Source organism: Panulirus ornatus, chromosome 42 (genome assembly GCF_036320965.1).
Source record: "Panulirus ornatus isolate Po-2019 chromosome 42, ASM3632096v1, whole genome shotgun sequence".
NCBI classification, from domain to species: Eukaryota; Metazoa; Arthropoda; class Malacostraca; order Decapoda; family Palinuridae; genus Panulirus; species Panulirus ornatus.
In genome coordinates this window covers 4,803,032-4,827,865 of record NC_092265.1, presented here as the reverse complement: position 1 = coordinate 4,827,865, position 24,834 = coordinate 4,803,032, and the positions used below count along the sequence as shown (strand labels likewise).

Sequence of the window (24,834 nt, the reverse complement as noted above, 5' to 3'; positions counted from 1 at the left end):
TCAGGGTAAGGTAGATCAGGTCAGGTCAGGGTAGGGTAAGTTAGGTCAGGGTAGGTTAAGGTAATGGGTAGGGAGGAATATCCCAGCGGCGCTCCTCATATTATCCACTCGTGCCTCGTGAAGCGCACACACACCAAGTGTTCACACACACACACACACACACACACACACACACACACACACACACACACACACACACACACGGTGTCCAGCGCCTTATCTAAAGCCCCTCTGAGCAAGGTGATACGACCCGTTTGTTACGGTGAACTACACTCTTGACCTGCCTATAGTGTACCGTGGGCCTCAAGGTCGTAAACATCTTGCTCAGGGGTTGAGAATGAGCTGAATTTCCCCTCCATTATTATATCACCAAGGTAGAATGTGGACAATAATCTCCCTTAGAGTGGTGTATATATATATATATATATATATATATATATATATATATATATATATATATATATATATATATATATATGAGTACTTTGGAACATGATCAATGGATGTAATTTCCTCATAATTGAGTAATCTATAAAGGGAATTAGTCTCATGGTTATTTTGATATATGCATTTTTTTTCAAATTCGTGTTCGTAAAAATACATTTTTTAGTTACGTTGTGTAAAAGTTTTGGCTAATCTGCTGAACTTCCGCTGAGTATGTTTGCGTAAGATGGTTGCGTCATCGTTTGACTCGGCGCGGGGGCAACGAGATGGTCGGTTTCCCCAGGATGAACAAAGACCTTGCCGGTCGCAGGATGAACAAAGACATGGATGGCGTTCACATGCAGACAGACATTTGGCATGGAGACCGCCACGGCAGGCATGGCTAGCTGTATTGCCCACCTGGCCCAACTTAGCCAGACTTACTTAAAGGGGGTTTAGGGTTAGGTATGGCTTGGAAAACAAGTGTTGTGGAAAAAAGTATATTGGTCTAACCTAACATAGCCCTTTGCTTAGCTAGTTTTCGGTGTGTTTTGAAGCACAGCTAGAAAACACAATGTGGTTTAGAAAAGTAAGGGAGTGTGTGTTAATATTTTGAGCATTTCACTCGTTTGTTCTTGGTCGGATGTATATACTCGCCTTCCTTCCGTTAGCACACCATCCTGTATCGCGATGTAGGGCTTCCTCATTGGGCCTTTTTGTGTGTGTGTGTGTTCTTAAGTGCGCCTTTAAATGGCAATTCCCTGGTTGGGTCTCGGTAGTTAGTTGGTTTCTTGCCTCGGTCGAGTCGCCGTTAACCGTATATGACCCGTTAGACGCTGGTTTGATCGTGATCTCTGTTGTTATGTTTGGTAACAGCGTCCCGCCAATCCTACTGTCTCCTTAGAAAACAGATATTTCGGCGTGAAATGTGTCTTCATGACTTCTTGACCACAACGATAGGACACTTAGGGGACGTCGGCGCCGCGAGGGTCAGGTCACTCCATTATACCCTCGGATCGTGACTTCATTCTTGAGGGATATTTTTTTCTTTTTATGATGTCATATTTCGGGGCTGAGACGTACCTTTGCCTCAGGACTACGATCCAGCCCCCAAACTCTTTATTTACCTCGCTATTTTTGGGATTCCCTGCGCGCGTGTGTATTCCTGGCATCTCACTTGCGAGAGTCGCTGGGAGAGGAGTATGGGTGATGCTGGGACGGAGAAAGACAGAGAGAGGGGGGACGCTGTGGGGTGGGGGCGTGTGTGTGAGGGAGAGAGTAACCAGCCCCCATCATTACTTCTGTAGGAGGTGCCTATGACAGGCAAGCGTGACACGGGTGTGCCTGATGACAGGCGGGCGTGACACCCGTGTGTATGTGTGACTGTCATGGGATCTCAGAAGCATGTACATTTGTGTGTGTGTGTGTGTGTGTGTGTGTGTGTGTGTGTGTGTGTGTTTGGTGTGTGTGTGGCCACCAGCTCCCGACCCAACACTAATATTTACCTGGGCGAGCCACCGTTAGTGACATTGCCACGACTCTGAAACACACACACACACACACACACACACACACACACACACACACACACACACATACACACACACACACACGGCGTCTTTGGTACGACACACCCTTGGGTATGATAACCTGACCTTTGCCCTTAAGGCTCAGGTCAAAAAGACAGACCCATCGTACCTGGGTGTTCGTACCGTCGTGCTCAAGGGTCGTACCGTCGTGCTCAAGGGTCGCACCGTCGTGCTCAGAGGTCGTACCCTCGTGTCTGAGAGGTTAAACCATTTTAGATTAATTTTTAAATCGTTCTTTGCTCCGCGAGTACGTAAACGAAGCACGACAGTTTTGCAACGACACTCAAGTCTGGCTCTCAGGTTGGGAGTCCACAGTGCACCGCATCGGCTGAGTTGAGAGAGAGAGAGAGAGAGAGAGAGAGAGAGAGAGAGAGAGAGAGAGAGAGAGAGAGAGAGAGAGAGAGAGAGAGTGTTCATGTGTATGGTTTATTATTTGGTTTGCCCATAGTTCTCTCCTTCGTGTGATCCTTCTTTTTGAGGACATTTTTATCCCCCTCTCGTATTAGATAGACTCGCTCTCAGAGCTCGGTCTTAGCGAATTCGTTTGTCCGTAGTGGAAGGACGCCGTAGCTCACAGACTGTCTCTGAGGGGGAATTGATGGGAAGATAAGAATGGTTAGGTTGATGGATAGACGTATTATGTGTGTGTGTGTGTGTGTGTGTGTGTGTGTGTGTGTGTGTGTGATGGAAGACCCATGGAGATGGAGCGAATGGAATGATTACAGGTGTACTCATTGGTGGCTGGATGGCTGGTAAGAGTATGATTGAGCGGGTTGTATTATATGTAAGTTAGGGTGAGTTCAGTGTATTTTGTACCTTAGGGTGCGTTCGTTCTGCTGTATAGCTTAGGGGGCGTTCAGTGGCTTAACGAAAGCGTGTGACTGTCGCTTTTGTAGGGATTGTTGGACTTTACTTTTTGAGCACTACGGTACGACCCCTGAGCACGACCCCAGGGCACGATCGTACGACCTGACCTCAGTTCTGGAGGTCAGGTCGTCATTAGACGGGCGCTGGTGCCCAAAGGTGTTAATATCATCTATCTGTTTAAATAATTTCCTTTTATCATTTTTTTTTATTTCTATTTAATTAATTTTTTTTCCAAATATCACCACGTCACGTACTTCCTCAGATCAGCTGATGAAGGAAAAACGAGCAGAAAAAGAGGAAAGGATTTGAGGAGTGTCGGGTTATAGTGTTGACCTTGTGGGGGAGTGTACAATAACACAGAGAGCCAGGCTGCAGTTCCCCCAAGGTCAGGCGTGTGTTAGGGGACTGTCCTGCTGACGCTGTCAGCACTCTCTGTCTCTCTCACTCACTTCCCTGTCATATAATACAAGTGTGTGGTAGGTGGGGGGCGGGCGGCGGCGAAGGCAAGGAGGAGAGGGAGGGTGGTTGGTTTAGCCAGCAGAAGGCGAGGTCTTTCACTGTGATCGAGACACAATCGTGGTTGAAGCCGGTGGCGTGAGTCATGGCCTTCATGATGTCTCGTTGCTGTCCGCGAATCCTTCAGGTTCCTTTTTACACAGCGGGTCGACCTGGGGGCGGCACTGCTGCTCGCTAGCCAGTCTCGACAGTGTACGGGTGCTGTGTATGCTAATGTGTTGGGGTACTTAGTGGGGGAGGTCGGCTGTGGCCGAGAGGGCTTTGTGGAATTCCCCTACCTGGTATGGGAGAGGCTTGGGGTCAGCGGTGACGTGTGTGTACCTTGCGAGGGGTCATTTAGGTGGGGAGGTAGGTACCTTGGGGTACCGTATACACGCGAGGAGGTACCTTAGGGGGCGCGGTGTATTAGGGAAGGGAGCTTAGGGTTGGGGTGGGGGGAGGCGTACCTTATAGGTGGAAAGATAATTTGGGTGTTACCATATATGTAGGGAGGTACCATGGGAGGGCTATCATATACATGGGGAGGTACCATGGGCTGCCACATATGCTAGGAAGGTTCCATAGGTGGGGGGGGGGTTTTCATGTACATGGGGAGGTACCAAGGGGTTTACCATATACGTAAGGAGGTAACTTAGGGGTAACGTAATAGGTGCCATATACGTGGGTGAGTACCTTATCGGGTGGTGGTGGCAGGTACCATATACCTGGAGAGGTTTAACATTGGACGAGCTCGCTCCTGCCGCGGGCAGGGCTGGGTACATGGCCGGAGTAGCAGCAGTACGTGGCAGAAACGGGTCTTGAGGGGGAGGGAGGAAGGAGGGGTAATTATGCACGAGGAAGGGTGTGGTGGGGGAGGGTGGAGGAGGGGCGGACCCATCCGTCTCACTCAGTAGAGAACTCTCTCTCTCTCTCTCTCTCTCTCTCTCTCTCTCTCTCTCTCTCTCTCTCTCTCTCTCTCTCTCTCTCTCTCTCTCTCTCTTACCCTGCATGAGGAACGAGACCGTTCTTTTCCGTCTAGCGGCACAAGAGTTACCGTAACTCACCGCGGGACTCTCGTATACACGCTGACGGATCGGGGGCGACGCGTCGTGGGAAGGGACAGAAATGGTTTAATTTACGTCCCCACCGCCCGCATGTCAGGTGCTGTGGTGCCAGAAATCGTCGTCACCTCCGGTGTGTGTGTGTGTGTAACACACATTTTCGTCAGTACGGTCACGTAAGAGCAATTATACATCGCAGGAACTTTTTTACTTACACAACAGGTACCTCCCTGTGGAGGTGAGGAACGGATGAGATATGAAGGCATTAAGTATGTCATATATATGTTAATTAGTATATTTTTTATGTTACTGTTTGTGTGTGCAAACGTTTTTGCTGCAGGAAGCTTAAATTTACGGCTTGTTAGCACAGATGGTGACATGCTATATGACGAATTTTGTAGATTAATGAATTCATTGTTTGTCCTGAACCAGCGGTCGGGAGGGGAACCACGGAAAGGTTGGAGGGGCCTGGTTGTGGATAGGATGCTCCGGTTCCCGTGCAGTACACATTGCAGCCAGAGAATGGATATGAGCGAATGAGGCCCCTTTTTTTCTTTCTTCGTCTGTTCCTGGCGCTACCTCGCTAACTCGGGGGAACGGCGAACAAGTATAGGCGAATATACTCACGGTGAAGTCTTCCACGTCCTCATATTAGTAGCAGAGCCAATATATTGTTAGGTGTAAGCCTTAAATGTCGAGTCATGTCGAGCGAGAGAGACGAGTGTTCACCCCTCTTGACCTTTGACCCCCGAACCAGTGATAATGCGGCCTCGCCGAGTGCCAGAGGCAGACAATAGGGGCGCCGCTCTAAAACAATGTATCTCTCTCTCTCTCTCTCTCTCTCTCTCTCTCTCTCTCTCTCTCTCTCTCTCTCTCTCTCTCTCTCTCTCTCTCTCTCTCAGCGCCGTACCCCACTAACGCTCCTTCACCCACTGACACACATCCAGAAATTCATAAACCCCCAGCCACCACCTTCGTGGGCCCTTGAGGTCTCCGGGAAGTCAATCAGTCAGTCAGTTGGCGGGAACTGAGGCGCTTGGGCGATGTCAGGTGGAGCGGGGGGCCTGGCCTGCTCGCCTTCCTTCCCCGCATTGCGGATGACGTGCCCCTTTCCCTCCCGACGATAAAACTTTCGGAATTGACTCGATGCCAAGTGGAGGAGGATATCTCCCTCCTGAAATTTAGCTCTCCCGTGGTGTCGTATGAGACGTGTGTGAATCCGACGCGCGACGGTACGACCCTCGAGTAAGGCGGTACGACCCTTGGCCACGACGGTACTACCCCATGACCACACCCCTCGATTTAGGGTTTAGCTCATTACAGGCAAGGGTACTTCTTAACCGTCGTCGCTTAAGGATCGCCGAGGCGCGTTCAGCGGGGAGTTAACGGATCCCATCTTCCTCCCTCCCCCCCTCCCCCCCTCCGACCTTTAAATTCAAACGCCCGCGGGTGTCTGCCTGCCGGACCATTAAGGATCCGAGCCTGGCGCCACAGCATCGCTTGTTAACGTTACCCGACGCTCGACCACTCTTGTCACACACACACACACACACACACACACACACACACACACACACACACACACTCAAAGTAGTTGGTTTATAGAGTGACGTTACATCAGCGTGTTACAGGATCGCCGTTGTGAATATCCCTTTAAAACAAAAGGGATATTCTTTTGGTAACAGTGGAATATTTTGACCGACTCTGAAAAGCATCGCTGCAGCATTAACGAGACGTTGGCAACGCTGAGGCACAGTCCGCGGGACACCTTAGATAAACTGTCTTTCTCCAGACTCTCCCCCACCCCCAAAGTTAGCCCGTAGTTAGCGTAGCGTCAGTAGCTTGGTGATTAATGTATTCTGTCGCTTCTATCAAGCTAAAGAAATATTTTCTTTTCCCCCCCAGCTCGTTGTGTGTCTTCTATCTGAATAATGGCGAGCATTCGTTGCTAACGTGCCGACCGTGATATTTTGCCAACTCAGAGCTCCACGGTATTCTGCCTACGTGCTTCTCTCTCGTGTTTATCTTAAACATGTACAGTGTGTGACTACGTGGGCAACACATAAGCATTTTCATAATGAATATGTATAACTCTCCTTTTCCCAGTGGTATTGCACGGTATTACCAGAAAGACTGGAGCGACATAAGACAATAAACAGATCTATAGAATACGTTAACCTTACCTCCGAGGTATGTGCGAGGCAAGAGACACGACTCGGAGTCAGCCATACGCCATGCCAAACCCTCTTCCTTCCCTCCTCCACCCTCCCCACAGCACACAAACCCAGGACGCCAGCAGGAAACCTGTGTTTATAGGATGGACAGGGTGATGTGGCCCAAGCCTAGTGTCAGTACCAGGCCGTAGCCTAGGTTCTGTCGGCACAAAGTAGAGATGAATCATTCCACCACCAAGGTTCACTTGCTTATACTCACAAGTGGTGAGGTAATAGTATGAGTTGTAAGATATAACACACGTTGTTATTATGGTTGGTGAATGGGTTTATGGAATCATTGACATGAAAATGTATTTCTGAACACAGTATGATTTATAACTACTAGATTCATAACACTTGTTTGTCTTAATTTGATATCTAGGCTTCAGCATAGTGTAACGCCTAAGTGTAGGCCAGCATCTACCGTTTCACCTAAAACTAAAACCAGTGCTGTTTTCTGACTTCCCACAAGCGGCACGCGACAAGGTCTGGCCTTACAATTCTTAAAGCGCAACGGTGCCACCTTCAAAAGGTCAGGTCAAAAGACCCAGGCCATCTTGACCGAACGCACGGTGGTAGACTATCAAGCGCTCGCGAAGTAAAGAGACGAGGCTACCAACTGTAGGTTCTCGTCTCCCGCGTCGCCGCCAGCTTGTCCCACACGTTTTAAGTGAGCGGCAGGTTACCAAGGGCGGTGTTCGTGTGGTGGTGGTGGTGGTGGTAGGCTCTGGACACAGAGAGGAAGGCGCCGTCAGTAGTAGGTAGTGGAGGGGGAGTGATATATGTTGAGTAGCCGTGAATGGTCTCAACAGCCTGCTTCCTGGTCAGCTGCTGACGTTGCCCGCTTCCTCCCGCGCACCTCACCTCTCGCTCGCCGCCCCTGCCACCCATGTCGTCCTTGTTGGTGGACACGCGTGGAATAAATGGACCTTTTTCCCCCTCTACTTACTGAGGCAGTGTTGTTGGGAAGGGGGGGAGAGAAGCGCAGGTGGTGATGGTAAAATTATGCTTGATTTCGAGTGTTTAATTAATTTCTTTGTCAAACGAGCTTCTCGTCCTCAGGGTGTTGTTAAACTACACCTGCTGACACACAGCGGCGTAGAATATTCCCTGTAGATAGAACGCACGGCTGAGCTAAAAAGAAAAAAAATATTGATCAGAATACGTTGGTAATTTATTGCGAAACTTCGAACAATTGCATAATTACAAAAACAGTTACGTTCAACCACATAAGAGTTATATATATATATATATATATATATATATATATATATATATATATATATATATATATATATATATATATATTCTTTTTATGGAAAATTGCACATATCGAGCGAGGCAAAAGAGTGACGTCACCAGGAGAATTTGTCTATCAGAGTCGATCACTGACGTGTTATCATCACTTGGCAAAGCCCTCCCCCCTCTCCTTCGTGGTGCACTTTTGCACTGCTTGCATTGCTGTTACTCAGGTACACACACACACACACACACACACACACACACACAAGAGCGGTCTGTTGCCATCTCGGCATGTTGGTGTTGTACGACCAGTGTGGTCACTGACTTCGAAAGGTATGATGGTGTTCGATGTGCATGGGGACGTGGTCATTGCATTCTTTATACTATTATTTTATTTACATATTTATTTATTCATTTATTGCGCCGTCCCACTTAACCCGGAATGCAGAAATGTCTTGATTGCTTTATGTAGTTCTGACGACAGGGTCGATAAGTATATATATTTTTTTTGTATTATATACATTAAAACCTTTTTTTTTGTAAAATGTACATTAAAACTTTTCTGTAAAATATACATTAAACTTTTTTTTGAATATGCATTAAAACTTCTTAGTGAAATATACATCATAGTTCCTCCTCAGAGCGAAAAGCCACGGAACTCGGAACTTACGAGAAGTTGTATAAAAAAGAAAAAACTAATACGCAGGTGTACCCAGGCAGTGATGAATGCCAACCTCGGCAGCCTAATATGACCAGAACTCCACGGTGGGAACGTGTGGTTCAGGGTATAGTAATAATAGTGATAATAACCCTCGACATTAACATTACTCTCTCTCTCTCTCTCTCTCTCTCTCTCTCTCTCTCTCGCTGACCAAACCTGAGGAGCTGCATTTCGTTGCGGTCGAGAGCCGCCGCGACGGCCACCATGCATCGTATTTGTACGACTGGCTCAGTCGTGCGTGCTGGAGGGGTGGGCGAGTACGCGCGGACGTGGCAGGTGCGGGGAGGAGGAGGAGGAGGAGGAGAGAAGCGCTCCGGATAGTCATACGTGGAGAGCGAGTGTTTGATGGGCTGTGGAGGAGGAGGGTGGAGTGTGTTTGGGTATCGTGGGGTCTCTTGAGTTGCAAGGGTAGAGAGAGAGAGAAAAGACCCCGAGGTCTGTCTTTAGTATGAGCAGTGTGTGTATATGTGTGTGTGTGTGTGTGTGTGTGTTTGTGTGTGTGTGTGTGCGTTTGGCGAAGACCATCGTCAAGGGCTGCTGCTGGTTCGTTCCTCTCTCGGTGGGAATGCACAGGCTCTCGCCTTCCTCAGTTTAATTAATGCATCGTGTAATCAGGGTCTGCAGCCAGCCCCCCACCCCCCCACACACACACACCCACACACACACCCTCTAGAGCACGTCTATTAGGCCGGTTTAGCTTCTCCTTTACGCTGGTTTAGCCCGTCTGCGTACTCTAGGTACACCAGGGCTCTCGTGGTGTACTCCATTTCCCAGTTTGGTAGAGGTTGGTGTGATGAGGAACGACCCTTCGGTTCTCCTGGTCCAGCCCTTCACCTACATTCGTCTCCTACACCCTGGCACACTAGTATTTTTAACCCATCACCACGCTGATGATAGCCATGTAGTGCACTGTTGCTGGCCATTGAACACGGTAAGTTGAGAACAAACAACTTTGCCCATGATAAACGCATCCCCACTCCAAGTCTGCGCAGTGTATATAGCCGCGTCCCTACTCCAAGCCTGTACATTATAACTGCATCCTCACTCCAAGCTTGTGCTGCTGCTCGCACGAGCACCCAACACTCCCCCACCTCCCCAACGCAGTCGCGTGTAACAAACGAAGTTAAAAGCATCGTCGGGGGACGGTAATGAGACTTTGGCTTATTGCTCGGCTCCTCCGAGTAGATGACACCTTGGAGTGTGGCGTGTGCAGGAGGAGGGAGGAGGAGAAGGAGCAGGAGGAGGAGGAGGAGGAGGAGGAGCTAAGAAAGGCACAGTGGTTGAAGGGCACATGACCTTGCCCGTGTGATATCAGGGGAGACAAGCTTGTAGAGATTCTTTTTTCCCCCCAGTCAATACGGTGATGGGGCTTTAGAGAGAGAACTTGGTACATTCAGGGTCATAGTGTTGGAGTGAAAAGGGATTGGAATTGCCTGTGAAAAAAAAAGGGGGGTGGTAGTGGTGGAGAGATCGAATTGCTTATGCAAGGAATGGGATTGCCTTAAAATGGATGATGGGTGGCTGAGGGTACGTGACAGTGGGATGGAGGGAGCTGGACGCTATTTACAGGCAGGAGAGAAGAGGGAGCAGTAGCACCCTAGTGGCAGGGCTCCGCTCCGCTCCGGTTTGTTTGTTCATGTGTGGCTGCAGGTGCCTGGCGAGAGAGAGAGAGAGAGAGAGAGAGAGAGAGAGAGAGAGAGAGAGAGAGAGAGAGAGAGAGAGAGAGAGAGAGTGGTAGGGTGCCGGACTCCTGCTTCCTTCCTCCCCAGCCATCCCTCCCTCCCTCCTCGTTTGCAAACACGGAAAGGCAGTGTAGTAGAACATGTGTGTGGACTTGTACATTGCTCTTCTCGTTCTTTTTACTTGTACATCTTCTCAACAAGTCCTTTTGTTGGTTTCAGGCCATTTGTCCGTAACTGGAGTCTTGTAGTATACTGGGTCTATTAGTGGTAAATAGTATACATCAAGCATAATGTGTACATTGCATGCTTGAGATGTACGTACGTATGTATCGAACTCCGCCATGCTTGCGGTCGCCCAGCGGGTGAGAAGTCAACTTCGGCGCGGCTGCATCACGTCCAGTGGACGAAAAGGAGTACAGTCTCGTCTTTGAGCTTCTCTCTCTCTCTCTCTCTCTCTCTCTCTCTCTCTCTCTCTCTCTCTCTCTCTCTCTCTCTCTCTCTCTCCATAAGGAATCCATCGTTTCCCTGCTCATGTTTGGAGTGCAGCCTTGAAACTTACGGAGCTCCATCAAAATGGTCCTGGGGTTGTGAAATATATATATATATATATATATATATATATATATATATATATATATATATATATATATATAGGTAATTATGGTATCCCTGGGAGTAAAGTACGTGAAAACAATATGAGATGATTGTAGGATGAATTGTAATTGTGTTTTGATGATGCGGGCTTAATGCACTCCACTTCCCACTGATGTGCGAAAATCACTTAGTATTATTTGCTTCCCAAGGAAGTGTCGCATTTGAGTGGTACGTAACCTTTAATACGATACATTTCCCTGCCTCTTTGCCCAGACGTTGTCGAACCCAGCGGTCGTCAGTGTTGAAGGTATTAATGTATGGGGTTTATCCCTTCATTGCTCTCATTCCGTGATGGACCTCTGACTTGGGGAAGGTCATGTTGGTCACTGGAATTTTCAGTGTATTTCGCACAGTCAGTTTCACGTGAAATGTTTTCAAGGAAAGTAATCGTTTTGCATCACTGGGTTTCATTTCGACCTTGTCGGTTCGTGCATCTATGTCGAGCACGACGTTCTTACAAGCCTCACGGGTACGACTTGGCTCTCTCAGCAGTGGGTGGTTGGTGGAAGTTCTCGTTAGCTTGTAGGAAGGGGGAGTCGTGAAGGGGAACTGTATAAGGTGAGGGGGGGAGCTCCGGGTGTGTTATGATGACGGGTGCCAACCAGCAGATGTTTCAGGTGTAAACGTTAGTAAATATTGTGTAAATATATACCGTTATGAGTTCTCTCTCTCTTTTTCGTAAAGGAAGGAGGCTTCTGGCTTACCTCTATCTCTGGTGGCTTAAGTTTAGGTCAACAAACTCGCCTGGCGCGGTAGCTGGTGGTGATGATGGCGAGGTTGGGAAGGTGAGTTTTGGTCGAGTAAAGAGGGGAGGCGGCGGTCGGTTTCTGAGCGGCAGAAATTGTGTGGTTGAGCGGCTCGGCAGAAAGAGGAAGGGTTTGGTTGCGTCTGTAGTAGTTTTAGTAGGTAGGGATGGCATGGTACGACTGAGGTTGGGTGGTTCAGAAGGGGTGGGCGGCGGTAGGGAAACCGGTGTGGGCGGCCTGGCATGGAGGGGTGGTGTGGGTGGGTTGTGGGCGTGCGGGAGATAACGCTGCAGCGTCACTGTGTGTGTGTGTGTGTGTGTGTGTGTGTGTGTGTGTGTGTGTGTGTTCCCGACCCATGGTGTCCTCTGCCATGGTGTTTACATTGTCCCGGGCTCGCTCCCTGTTGTCAGCGTCCACCCCAGCTTTTGTGTTAAGATGTTTTCTTAATTTAGTATTGCGACTGTTAGTGTTCAGAAGTTCGGGATTGAGAATGGAAACCAGAAATGGACCAAATGATATATATATATATATATATATATATATATATATATATATATATAGAACGCCGATGTTTCCGGACTTTGCCTGCTTGAGGTTACAGCGCGAGTGAAAAGTCACCTCTGGAGTGGCTCTGTCATGGGCAATATAGTCTCATCAAAGAACTCCTCACCCCGAAGGAGTCTTCATTTCCCTGCATCTGGAAGTAGCAGTATATAGTGCATCGTAAGCCCTGGCTCTTTAATGGTGTCCAAAGAAAGGTTAATAAAAGGTGCCAAAATACCATGAGATGGTTAACTCTAAGGGGAACCACACATAAGGTACGCATACTGACGAACCTTTTGCCGCTTGGTGAGTAAGTCCATTAGTCTCGGCCTCGTACATTCACAGTAACAGAGCGAGGAGCTAAATAGAGAGAGAGAGAGAGAGAGAGAGAGAGAGAGAGAGAGAGAGAGAGAGAGAGAGAGAGAGAGAGAGAGAGATGAGTTACGCAGGGAGCCCAGACGAGATTAATTAGCGGAAATGGTTTAGCGAGTGTTGGCTCACAAGACGAGCGACAAAACCCAAGTGTGGGGGAAGGTGAAGGAAGAGGAGGAGGAGAAGGAGGGGGAGTACGTCATCGCCAGCAGTAGACCATCTTAGATATGCTTTCATCAACGAGGGCAAAAAGAAGTTAGAAGGGGAGGGGGGGAGACCCGTTAAATATGAACAACACATGAGACAGACTTTCCCCCGAGGAAGGAAGACTTGCTCAGCGGAAATAACCCAAGTGTTCGCAAGCAGAGAGAGAGAGAGAGAGAGAGAGAGAGAGAGAGAGAGAGAGACTTCGGAGTGGCTCGCGGGAGGAGGGGGGGGGGTGAAAAACAAGAGGTAAAATCTTACCGGGGAAGAGCCTCGTCGTCAGCAGGCACAGCTCCACCCCCGCACCCTATAGTCTTGCCTAGTTACACCCACCCTCCTCCCCAAAACCCTCCCGGGACCACCAGGCGGCACAAAACGGCCCCTCCGTCTTTCGGCGTGACATTTGATGATGGGGCGATGAGTCGGCGAGGGCGTATAGGATGGTGCGATTGATGGGCGAGGACGTATAAGATGGGATGATATGGCGGGGAGGGGAGATGGCACCACACTACTACATACGACACGAGGACTCTAGATGAGGGGGGGCGCAGGGAGGGAGGGAGGGAGGGATGGATGAGGGTGTCTGGGTCTCCAATAAAACTGGTTTAGGATGAAATTAAGACCACCGGATCATCAGTCAGGGTCGCCACGACTATTCCGAATATAATAAGTAACCAAAAACTTCTTATTCTCGTGTTTGTAGTGACTTTTTTGTGTCATTTAGTTGTTTTTTTTTTTGGTTTTTTTGGTAGGTGTCGTGGTAATGCCTTCATTACTAAGCAGTCATTTATCCTCCCTGGAGGCCCGGGCGTGAGCCCCAAGACATCAGTTTCTGTCTCCAGTCTCCGGTGTGGGTTAGGGCTGAGACGCCGGTGGAGTGCAGTGACGGCACAGTGTTGAGGCTGGTGTACCAACCACTCGCTGGGTTAATGTAATGACGGTTACGTGCGCTGAGACGGGGTGCGCCACCTCGGGGGACGTCTGGTGACGGTACGGCGTTGAGGCTGGTACGCCACCCGGGAGGAGGAGGGAAGGTGCAGCCAAAGACAGACCCAGAGGACCCCGCCCGCTGGGACACTGGCCCGTAACTTGAGACCCGAGGGAGCGTGGCTGCCGGTGTGTGTGTGTGTGTGTGTGTGTGTGTGTGTGTGTGTGTGTGTGTGTGTTTACCCGCTGGGCCACAGTCACTCCCGGTTAATTCCGCTTCGCCTCCTTTATGCTCACTCGGGGAGTACTCGTGAAAACCTTTTGGGGGAAGATGTACGATGATCTAGGCAAGATGAGCGTAGGGGGTGCGTGGGACAGCCTATACGAACATCCGAGAGTGGGAAGACATCAAAATGGCCTTCGAGATTATACTTGTGTAACCCGAGGTGCGATGTGAGGTGTTGATGGGGAAGAGCATAGAAATATGTTTAGACCACGTGACCACCGTGGGAGTAAAAGCCGAAACTGTTTGACCAGCAGCCGCGTCATAATGGCTAGAGTTTCGTGTCTCATTAAAACTAAGCTTCCGGGCGTGTCTTAAAAACATCTCCCAACATACATGGTACACCTTATCGTCCGCGTTTTGTTCCCTGTTTATTAATTTTTGTTTACCCTCATATGTTATTTAATTATTTTTTTTTTTTACCGTGTTAGCTACGAAGTGATACTTTAAAAAAAAAAAAACAGGTTTTTCACTCCATGAATTTTTTTTTTCTTTTTTTACCTTTCCTGAAAAGAGAATAGAATATATTTCCTGAAGACCCGCTGGACATCAGAGAAAACGGGGGAAAATTTATGCCCTTGTATACACACACACACGTAGAGGAGCTGGAGACGACATGGGATGAACGTGGGGGAAAACACTGGATACCCCCCCTTTGGGAAACTGGGAGGACTGCAGGGGCCTTAAAAAGAACCAAGAGGACATTGTGTGGACTTCGGGGGGGGGGGGGGGGGGAGAAGAATTCAGGGGACGTAGTAAAGACTTAAGGGGCGTGTGAAAGACGCGGAGGCGCTTAAAGGCCGGAAGGAACATCCCTATATTACAGATTGATGATATATATATATATATATATATATATATATATATATATATATATATATATATATATATATATATATATATATATAATGGTTAGAATTTAGGCGCCTCTTCTGAAGCTCTCGTTTTCTGGTTATTATAAACGCGTTGGGTGTGCTGTGGCCTTGCGTACACACGCACGCTGGTCGAGTGTTGACCTGCCTCCACTCGAAGGTCAGATTACTCCAGTGGGAACTCCTTAGGGGGTCATATCACGGCGCTTTAGCAGTGGGTATCCTGGGAGCTGTAAACATCTGTGTAAATAAATACCTGGACCGCGCGATTATAAGCCTCCGCGCTCTCGTGGCTCCTCCCTTCCAATCCCTCCCCACACCCTTCACGCGAAGGAGCGGAAGTCTCATGTTTCCCACTAAAACCACTGGGCGGGTCGGCTGTCTGGAGCCGTGCGCGACGACAGGTGGCTCGGGGCGTGACAGTGGTATGTGGGATATTTCTCCCCCATTCCGAGCGAGGTTCGTACCTTGCGTTTGTAATTGCTGTACTGCTGGCGGAATATCTTCCTCCATCCAGATTTTATGAGGTTTATACGCAGTCCTGGTTTCACATCTACACTAAATTCTGTTTATTGGCTTCCTCTGCATCATAATTTTACGCTTAAACTAAATCCGAGGTTTATTGTTCCTTTTATGTCCTAGTTTAGGCTTACCCGAAACAAAGGGTTTGAAATGTAATCAGAATCATGTTTGTAGGCTTTTATCAAATGTTAGTTTTATTCCGTAGGTCGTGTCTTGAAAGTCATTGAAATTTAGCATCTAGCGGACCAGGAACTTTGGAAAAAAAAAACATATTTTCGCTGTCACCTGAGCCAGGAATAATTGATTTGTTATTTAAGCACGTTTCACTCCGATGTGGTCCATAAAACTTGTTAATAAGTAAATGAGTGAATAGTCTATTCCCATGTAAATACTTTCCCCAAGATTATGAATGAATGAGTTGACGGGTGTGGTGAAAAAAAAAAAAAAGGGGGGCGGGGGGTGGTGTATGGAGTTGGGGTCGTGGCGCCACCTGCTGGTGCTGAGACTTACATCCTACGTGTCGGACTGTTGCCGGAGGCGTGAGCGTTGTGGCTCCGAAGGGCTCCGTGCGGTTAACAGCCTGGTGACCGTTATGAGGAATTAGTCGTTCAACTCGGAAGATTAATAAGTGTTGAGTGTCAGGGTTGGCTTTTATTAGAGGGAGGGAGGGAGGGCTGATTCGTCGTGCTCACTTGTCGCAAGAATGAAAGGGGTGTGTGTGTTCGTGTTCATCATACTCGGCAGAAGATGTATTACTAACGGTGATTGATGTCATCGTACTGCTGTGGTATTGTTATCGTACTCATGTTGATTATATTTGGTGTCTTAAGACGCACTGATATATATATATATATATATATATATATATATATATATATATATATATATATATATATATATATATATATTATATTTGCCGAGATAACCTCGAGTTAAAATGAAACACGAGAAGTCCGAGTGCACTTTCGTGTATAATCACATGTGGTTATAAGCAGATACTTGATCACGCGCATCACTGTGACCAACTGCGATATATATATATATATATATATATATATATATATATATATATATATATATATATATATATATATATATTCATTCTTATCGGATGTCACGAAATATATTTATGTAAGACTTCCTCGTTCAGCTAAAATGATGATTTCTGATAATTTTGAGTGTCACCGACGTCTTGTGGTACCGTTATCCAAGCTTGTTATAATCATGGAGGTGCGAGCAGCCGCTGCATGTTTACCATGTGCACTGATGCCCTTCGACTGGGAGGTGCTTGAGTGTTGAGGCATGTTTGTTTTTGTTTCTAGAATATATTAGGGAACCAAGATGGCAGATCTGTCGTTTGCCACTCGCTTTAAATATATATATATATATATATATATATATATATATATATATATATATATATATATATATATATATATATATATATAAGATTATGAATTTCCCAAGAGCGGTGCCAAATAGCATTGTTGATCATACTTCCTCAGGTCAGAACGTATGTTTTTGTCAGTATTTGAGAATATGTTAGGCGGTACAATGCATTGTTGGCGCTTTTCAGTTTCGTTTCAAGAATCATGGAATGATTTCAGATAAAGAAATAGCACATTCATTTCATTTTCTTCGAGAAGGCATAATACATTTTCGTTTCGTCGACTGTATCTCTGCGCACTGGGTCGGTTATGATGATACGTCCAGCACGTAGCTGCGTATCCTTGTGGGTAATGTATATGATTTAGCTAGGAGCACTTCCTGACGCGTGGTTAGCAACACCGTCGCTGACTAGTTGGGTGTTCGTTGACCTGGTTTTTACACCATCCCAGCACTCTGGCAGGAGCCGGACTCGAGATTCACTCTGGCGTGAGATCCGTAAAGGACGCGTAAACGCGAGACACCACTTCCCCGTCGAGAGAGAGAGAGAGAGAGAGAGAGAGAGAGAGAGAGAGAGAGAGAGAGAGAGAGAGAGAGAAGGGCTCCTCGCCCTGATATCTTCAGCAGGTGGAGCCAGCCAGGACCAGCGACGCCCCGCGCTTAACATGCCAGGGGATTTGCGTGATATTTTGTGCCGCCCCTTTTTCAAATCCTTCCCTCCCTCCCTTCCTGTATCTTCCTTATACAGAGGAGTCCGTTGGTCGAGTTCCTTTGGAGTTCGAAAGCTCAAGCTTATGTAGGGATATACAGCCACTTTGAAACAGTGTGACAGTTACGTAGCATTATGTTAAAGCTCCCAGAATGGGATAACGCAATATCCCCGAGTGTTGAATGACACACTAAACATATGAGCGCGACGGCGGGAAGGTATGCGGCACAGTACGTATGATATCCGAGTATTCTAGATTAATCAGGCGTGAGTGATGCCTGATCACCGTATCACATGATTCTGTGGTCCCCTGAGTGCGATGAGCGCGCGTATCGTCGTGTTTACACATATTTCGAAAGTGCGACCTCATCCCCCTGGTGACGGCCGCCGTAACCTAAGAGGAAAACCTCGAAAGAACGAATCCATTAAGATTCCGCGCGGGGTTGGAGTTAGCGTAGTCCCGTGGGGGCGCGCGAGAGAGAGCATATCCCTCAGCGAGATGGCATGACCATTGAGTGAGTGATGCGGAATTTCGTTGTCGTAGGAGTTTCCCCAGAATAATTTTGGCGATGTTCGTGTTTTGGATTCTTTATAAGGAATACGAGGAGCGTAGAAAATTGATTATCTTGTTCCCTAGATTAACCCCAAACTGCGCAACAGGTTTTCGGAGCATAAAAGGACTTGCAGGTCATACAAAGGATAGGAAAAAAAAAAGATAAAATAGCGCAACAAATACCTTATGATTCATGGTAACGTGTCCAGGAGAAGAGAGTGTCGGGTTACCCGACCAGCCAGCCGGAGTTCACGGGCTAACATGAATGTTCGTTACAGACCCTTCAGCTGCTGCACCCGCGCGCTTAAACTCCCCCTCAATTCAAGCTAGAGTTTATAACCATCGAGTTTGTCATACTGGAGGGCTGGTGCTACACTGTCGTGCATGAGGTTGTCATTACACGGAAGGTTATGGGACGGATGAGGGTCATGTTTTCAATGAGGGGGAGTTAACGTACACTCAGGAGGTTTAAATGTCCCTCGTTGGCGGGAGGGTGTCTCAAGAAGGGTCAGGTAAATCTGTCTTTCAGACTATTTTATCCCAGGAATTATTGTTTAACTCTGGGGGATGACTTACCACACTAAGTTACCTTTGTGTTCGTAGACGTGGAAGAACACGGAGAATTTGAATGAAGTTGCTTGTGGGTGGTTTGTACTATCGTACCTCAGGCTTAAGTTGCCGTTGTTTCCATACGCAACGGTTATCGTACATTATATATATAAGGAGTACGTTATTCCTCCGAGGTTCTTGTAATATTACGCCGTAGATTTACCGAGTCGAGGATTTTGACCGGTCGTCTTTTAAGCATCACTTTGAGTTAGATAATCACACTGAAGGGCTATTGTACACAGGCATTAACATATTGCACACACGGTCCGAATGATTCACAATGTATTGAGTTTTGATACGTAGGGGGTTGGGGTAGTTTCTTCGTACTCAAATGCAAGAAACTCACCAATAGATACCTAGATCACAGTATTCGGATTGACCAGGTTATCCTCGCCCTCATTTTGCCCAGACAATCGCACCTTGATACTCGTATCTCCTCCTCCAGTAGCCATAGTGCCCCAGGGGAAGTGCACCATTATCACCATGGTATTCAAGACAGCGTAGTACAATCCCCTCTGGTCGTGAGTGGACGTAACCACAATTTTTGAGTAATTGGGACAGCATTTTCCATACTTTGTGAATGGAGTGAGGGGTCACTCTGGAGTATTTCGGAGATGTATGGGTAGGGGGAGTCGGGTCGTAGTTACACCATACCGTGGGATCGCACCACCGCGGCTGTGTTCTAAGGCCGTAACGTCCGCGTGCTCCTCGAGGGTAGCGCTGCATCCTTCAGGGTCGGTCGTACCCCATGCTCGAGAGGGCCGGTCTTATGGTCGTGTTCTTGGGGTTAGATGCGTTCACCTCGGTCACGTAGACGTACTGAACATACTTTGTATCACCAGGATCACTGCCTGCCTGGCGGCCTTACTCAAGTGTTCCCGGGGACCTCTCCTCGCCAGCATACATGCGTATCCTCACCTAGGGCCGCACCGGGAGGTTTCCGGCGCATCGCAAATGGAACCGCAGGTCCCGGTTGCCAGCCTAAGTGCGGCTGTGAGGGTTGGGGTTGGGCGGGGGCCGATCACAGCCTCCCCTGTTATGGTAGCGATGGGCGGGGATGCCTCCGCCACCGGGGGTCGGGAGAGGAGTCATCTGGGCGTAGGCCAGCCCTCCCTCGCCTGATGGCAGGGATGCTGATGCGCTCTCTCTCTCTCTCTCTCTCTCTCTCTCTCTCTCTCTCTCTCTCTCTCTCTCTCTGATCAGCGCGAGCTCGCGTCCTAAGTAAGTTTATGTCTTTATTTTCGTAAAAAGTTTTTTTTTCTCGTTTGCTTAATATATATTTACGAGCGACATGCAAATGCGTTGGATACTGCCGAGTTGAATTCTTCGAGAAAAAAGATTTAAGATAAACTAAACTAAGTTTTAGGTGGGAGAGGCGACTCATGGAGGCGTAGTGCAGGGCAGGGAACCCGAGGAGGAGTTGGGGAAGGGAAGAAGGCCAATGGAGAGAGGGAACACGTACAGTAGAGGGAGGGAGGGAGTTGGGTAAAGTGGATGGAAGGAGCACGGGCGATGCAGGAACGGAGAAGAAAACGAGGGGCAGAGTATAGACATTAATTGGGTGCGTAGTGGATAAAGGCAGAGAATGGAAGAGGGTTGGTGAGAATGGGGGAGAGGGAGCGTGGGGGAGGTGGGTTGGGTGGAGCCTTGCGTGGCTGGAAGCCTCTGGCGTGATGATGCTTGCTTGGAGAGCAGGTGGTGCCGCAGCCACGCTTGATGATGATTGATACGTAGACCAGCCCAACCCAGCCCAGCCCAGCCCAGACACCGCTGGTACTTGATGTGTCTTGCATATACGCCGTAGGTTCCGTCTTGACCCCGGCCCGCCTGCTGGGTACAACGCGAACACAACGGTACAGCCCCAGAGTGCGATGGTATGAGCCTTGAGGACGACAGTACAGCCCCAGAGTACGACAGTATGAGCCTTAAGGACGACGTTACAGCCCCTGGGTTTTGATGGATTTGGCGTTATATCTGACCCTTTGAGAATCAGGGCCAGTGTCAGGCCACCTCACCCTAAGGTGTCGCAGTCACTGTCTTGCTCACACTAGGAGGTTAAAGGATTATTATTTTGCAAGCAGAGACGGACTTTCTCCTTCTCAGGTGTGGGCTGTGTGATAAAGCAAGTTTGTCTCCCTCGCACACACACACACACACACATGAGGTAAGGCGTGCATGGAATATATCTGGCATTGACAGTGCCTCTTACCATCACGAGTCAGTGCTACCACAGTATATATACACCTGAGACACAAGAACAGGGTATATTTTTGCCAACTCTGAATGAATGAGTTCACCATGAACTAATACTTAGCGTTGTTAGACGTTAGCTTTGGAGGGGGATAGCAGAAGGAAGATATCGCTGCGATAACGGATGGTGGTGTAGGAAGGATTCCTGATGGTATGTGAAAGCCCTAAATTACTCTAAGATAGCGGAGGGTGTAGATACGCAGGACTAGGGATGGGTGGGAGATTAGAGGACAGTAAGAGTTATGGTGCCGTAGGACCTCTCTGAAGAATAAGGAGGTTGAGTCCGCAGCGACCTTGTGAAGCATCCTACGCGGGGAGCCGAGAATGTCCACGCCCCCATCACCCATGCCCAGGTGTGCGAGTGTGAACTGGGCCGCTCAGATGTGGACTGGGACTTCCAGTTTTGGAGTGTGGGACTGATGGCTGCGAACTGGAGCCGCCACGTATGGACTGGAGAGAGAGAGAGAGAGAGAGAGAGAGAGAGAGAGAGAGAGAGAGAGAGAGAGAGAGAGAGAGGCGCGCGCGTCAAGCACCGCAGAAGAGACTGGGGTTCAATTTCCTTTCAAATCCGTGTAATACTTTTTTGAGTAATGTCTCCCAAGTTTGCACCGCATGTGATGCGGCAGCTCTCTCTCTCTCTCTCTCTCTCTCTCTCTCTCTCTCTCTCTCTCTCTCCATCTTGCGTGTTTGTCACACAGTGGTGGCGGTGATCGAGGCTGGGCGCGAGAGCAAGCGTCTAACTTAGGGTGGCTTCGTAACACTAACACTACCACAACCTTGATGGTGAATACCCGCCTGGCATCGCCTCATGCACTTGTAGACATGTACTCTCGTAACTAATGTAATTTGAAACCCTTTGTAATCAAGTTCAGTATCCTAAAGGTCTTGCTCACCAATATATGTAAATTTGAAATATTGCTGCTCGAAAATAGAACTATAATTGTTTATTGCTTAACGGTACTCGTGAGGTAGTGGCTATCTTTGTGTAAAAGATGTACGGGTCGTTATGTTTACTTTCATTTTTCCGTTTATGACTGAAAATCGTCACCGCAAGAAAGTTTTTCTCGATCCTCTTACTCTTTAGAGACAGACAGAGTAGCAGCTGGTCAAGTGAGGTGATACTAGATTACGTAAGCAAGGACAGCTTGCAGAATATTAATTTGTGTACATGTTTTATTGCAGCCATCAGTGATGATGATAATTGTGACCGTATGTCGGAGTCTGTTATTGATTTAACGAGTCTCTAGCTAGCCCAGTGTGTCCCCCCGCCACCCCCACAAGGTTGTGTGTGAATGTATTCGATCGATCCGTTCACCCACACAGACACACGCCACTTACCCACTCGCCAGGGGGTTTGGGGAAAGCCTTCAGCTTAGTCGTAGCTGTGTGTGGGTAACTTCGTGATGAGCGAAACAGGGCTGTAATATAGTATTCTTTTAGCGCGAGTAGAGAACTACGTAGGTTGTTAGGAATTGATTCTTCCCCGTGTGTAGAGCGTCATGGTAGGAGCATTATAACTAGAATATTAAGTGGCTTGGGAAAAAACTAATGAGGGTGATTCAAGTTCGAACCACAGATGTAAACCATCGCCGAACCTTTGAACACCGCGGTACTACTTAGCCACCGCCGAATGAGTATGATGGCCTCCTTAAGAGTCAAAGGCCGTACCCCATTATTCATTAGAGACCGGATCGCAACTTCGTAGTCATGGCTTAATTAAGGACCCTAACTACCATTAGATATGTGTCAATTTTCACTTTTTAGTGACTTTGCCATCTGTTTATAGTTACTATGCTTTCGCTGGGGGAGGGTTTTCGTCATTTCCGGATGACTAGAGAGGTCCCATTATCACCAGGTACTTCCTACCTAGTTACAAGGTCATTTCTAGTGCCAAGTTGTTGCTAAGCCTAGGTTGTGAGACTAGGTAGGATTCGATGGCCCAAGGGGGCCTGTAATTCAACATTTTTTTGGATTATCGTTAAACAAAATTTCGTATAGGACATGATTAGGTTACTACTGGAGTGCAAGTCCGTGGAAGGCAGCCACGCTTGCCCGTACCCACTTATCCTCATGTGCCTATATCCAAGCGTCCTCCACGATCTGAAAGGTTTGGTCAGTTTAGAGGTCCAACCATCTCAATCTCAAGGGTTGCGCCGTCGGGTTCAGTGTGGGGTTTCAGTGTGGGTAAGATGTTGCCAGGTTTAGTAGGCCGAATCATAGCACCGCATGGGATGAAACAGCTGGAGTTGCATTATTGTAGGCTGAATTGCGCTACATACCCTGGAGCCTGACATCACCTGCGTCCGGCTGAGGCCCCGCAAGCGATAGCCGTCAAGGGATGTAGGTGGGTGGGGGTACTAAGGGATGTACGTGGTTGGGGGTACTACAATGATCTCTTACCGTCTCACTTTTGGTCTTTTATTCGTTAATCCTCTCGCGTATTTTGATCATATTCAGTTACACAGTCACAGACCGTGGGAAATGGTAAGGAAGATCTCGACCAAGTGTTCAAGAGGCCGATAGCAAGATGTATTGACCGGATGTTAATCGATATTCCACTCGACTGTCTCTTGTCAAGTGCAGCAGCCCCCCAAACCCTTCATTCTCGAGTGCTTCATTATTTATTTTTCCATGATCTTTATTATAGCCATGTTAATGGCTTTTGTAACTAGTATGATGCATCTAGACTTGCATATGAAGTTTCAAAAGATGTTTTTATAAGGAGAGGGAGAAGGTGCAGGTCAGGACATCTCTAGCACAGACATGGGTGCAGGTGATAGAAACGCAGACTCAGGTATGGAAGGAGAGGGAAAGGAAGAAACCACAAGCCAGGAAACTCTCCCAGACCATGTGAAGGGAAACTGCATGCATGGCAAGTTTTAGCATATCTTACCGGGGAATTTTTTAAATTCAAACACCCTTGGAAATATTTGAACTGGCATAAGAAAGGTAAATGTTTGCAAGGAGCAGGATTCAGATTTTAAGATCCAGAATTGTGTAAATCATCATTTGAGATTATGTGCGTCTTGAACGTAACCCTTGAACCCATCACGATACACTAACTTGTTTAGTTTTAGACACAGGGCCAAACAGAGGCAGGGAAGAACTACCAGTGGAGGAAATGACACTAGTCTCCCTCGTCATAATTGTAAAGGACTTGAAAGAACTCACCTGTTCATCAGAACAGATAATAGTAATCTCCCAACATATCACCGCAAGCCATGTAATATCTTTTGTATTTGCCAACATACAGGGACTTAAATAACAGAGCAAATGAAATCCCATTTACACATGTTTTGCTGAAAATGAGTGCAATGCAATATTTGTGACCTTCACTGAAACACAAACTAAAGACCATATTGAATAGTGAGGTATGGATCCCAAACTACATCCTGTGCTGATGCAACAGAACTAGATCATGTAGAAGAATAAGAATTTTGATTATGATTATCAGTTCATCCATTGATATGTAAATATTGTTATTTCAGATGAAATTTATATGTATTTTTTCTCTTTTCAGTACGACCCTTTCACCACCCCACGACTAAAGGCAGAAGTGGTGAGACTGAATACATTACTTACCGAAACGCGCCTCAGCCTAGGTCAGTACTGTTTCAGGATGTGTTTGTCCACTGGTTCATGAGTGCTTTAAGGTGCTTGTGGGTCGTGATGTATGAATGCATAAAGATCTGCCAAGACAAAGCTTAGCATGAGCTCTTCTCAATGACAACCCATTCTTTAGAGGTGCCATTACTGGCACAGGGTAGTATACTGTAGTGGGCTCTTATGTAGATATGTAGAATGTAAGTGCTTCATCCCAAAAAATTAAGCAATCACTTCTAGTGATGCCTTTATATGCTGACTGCACTTTCATTTTTTCTTCCTCCATATTTATTTATACCCTATTTCTT

General features: G+C 47.6%; 1 protein-coding gene across 9 annotated transcripts in view; it reads left to right on the top strand.

Annotated features, from left to right (window-relative positions):
- LOC139761857 (uncharacterized) overlaps window positions 1-24,834 on the top strand; it is a 557,099-nt gene that overhangs the window by 524,301 nt on the left and 7,964 nt on the right. For all 9 annotated transcript variants that reach the window (XM_071686401.1, XM_071686397.1, XM_071686400.1 and 6 more), the window contains one exon: window positions 24,444-24,525. In XM_071686401.1, coding sequence (XP_071542502.1) covers window positions 24,444-24,525 — 82 coding nt within the window. The remainder of the gene's footprint in view (window positions 1-24,443; window positions 24,526-24,834) is intronic.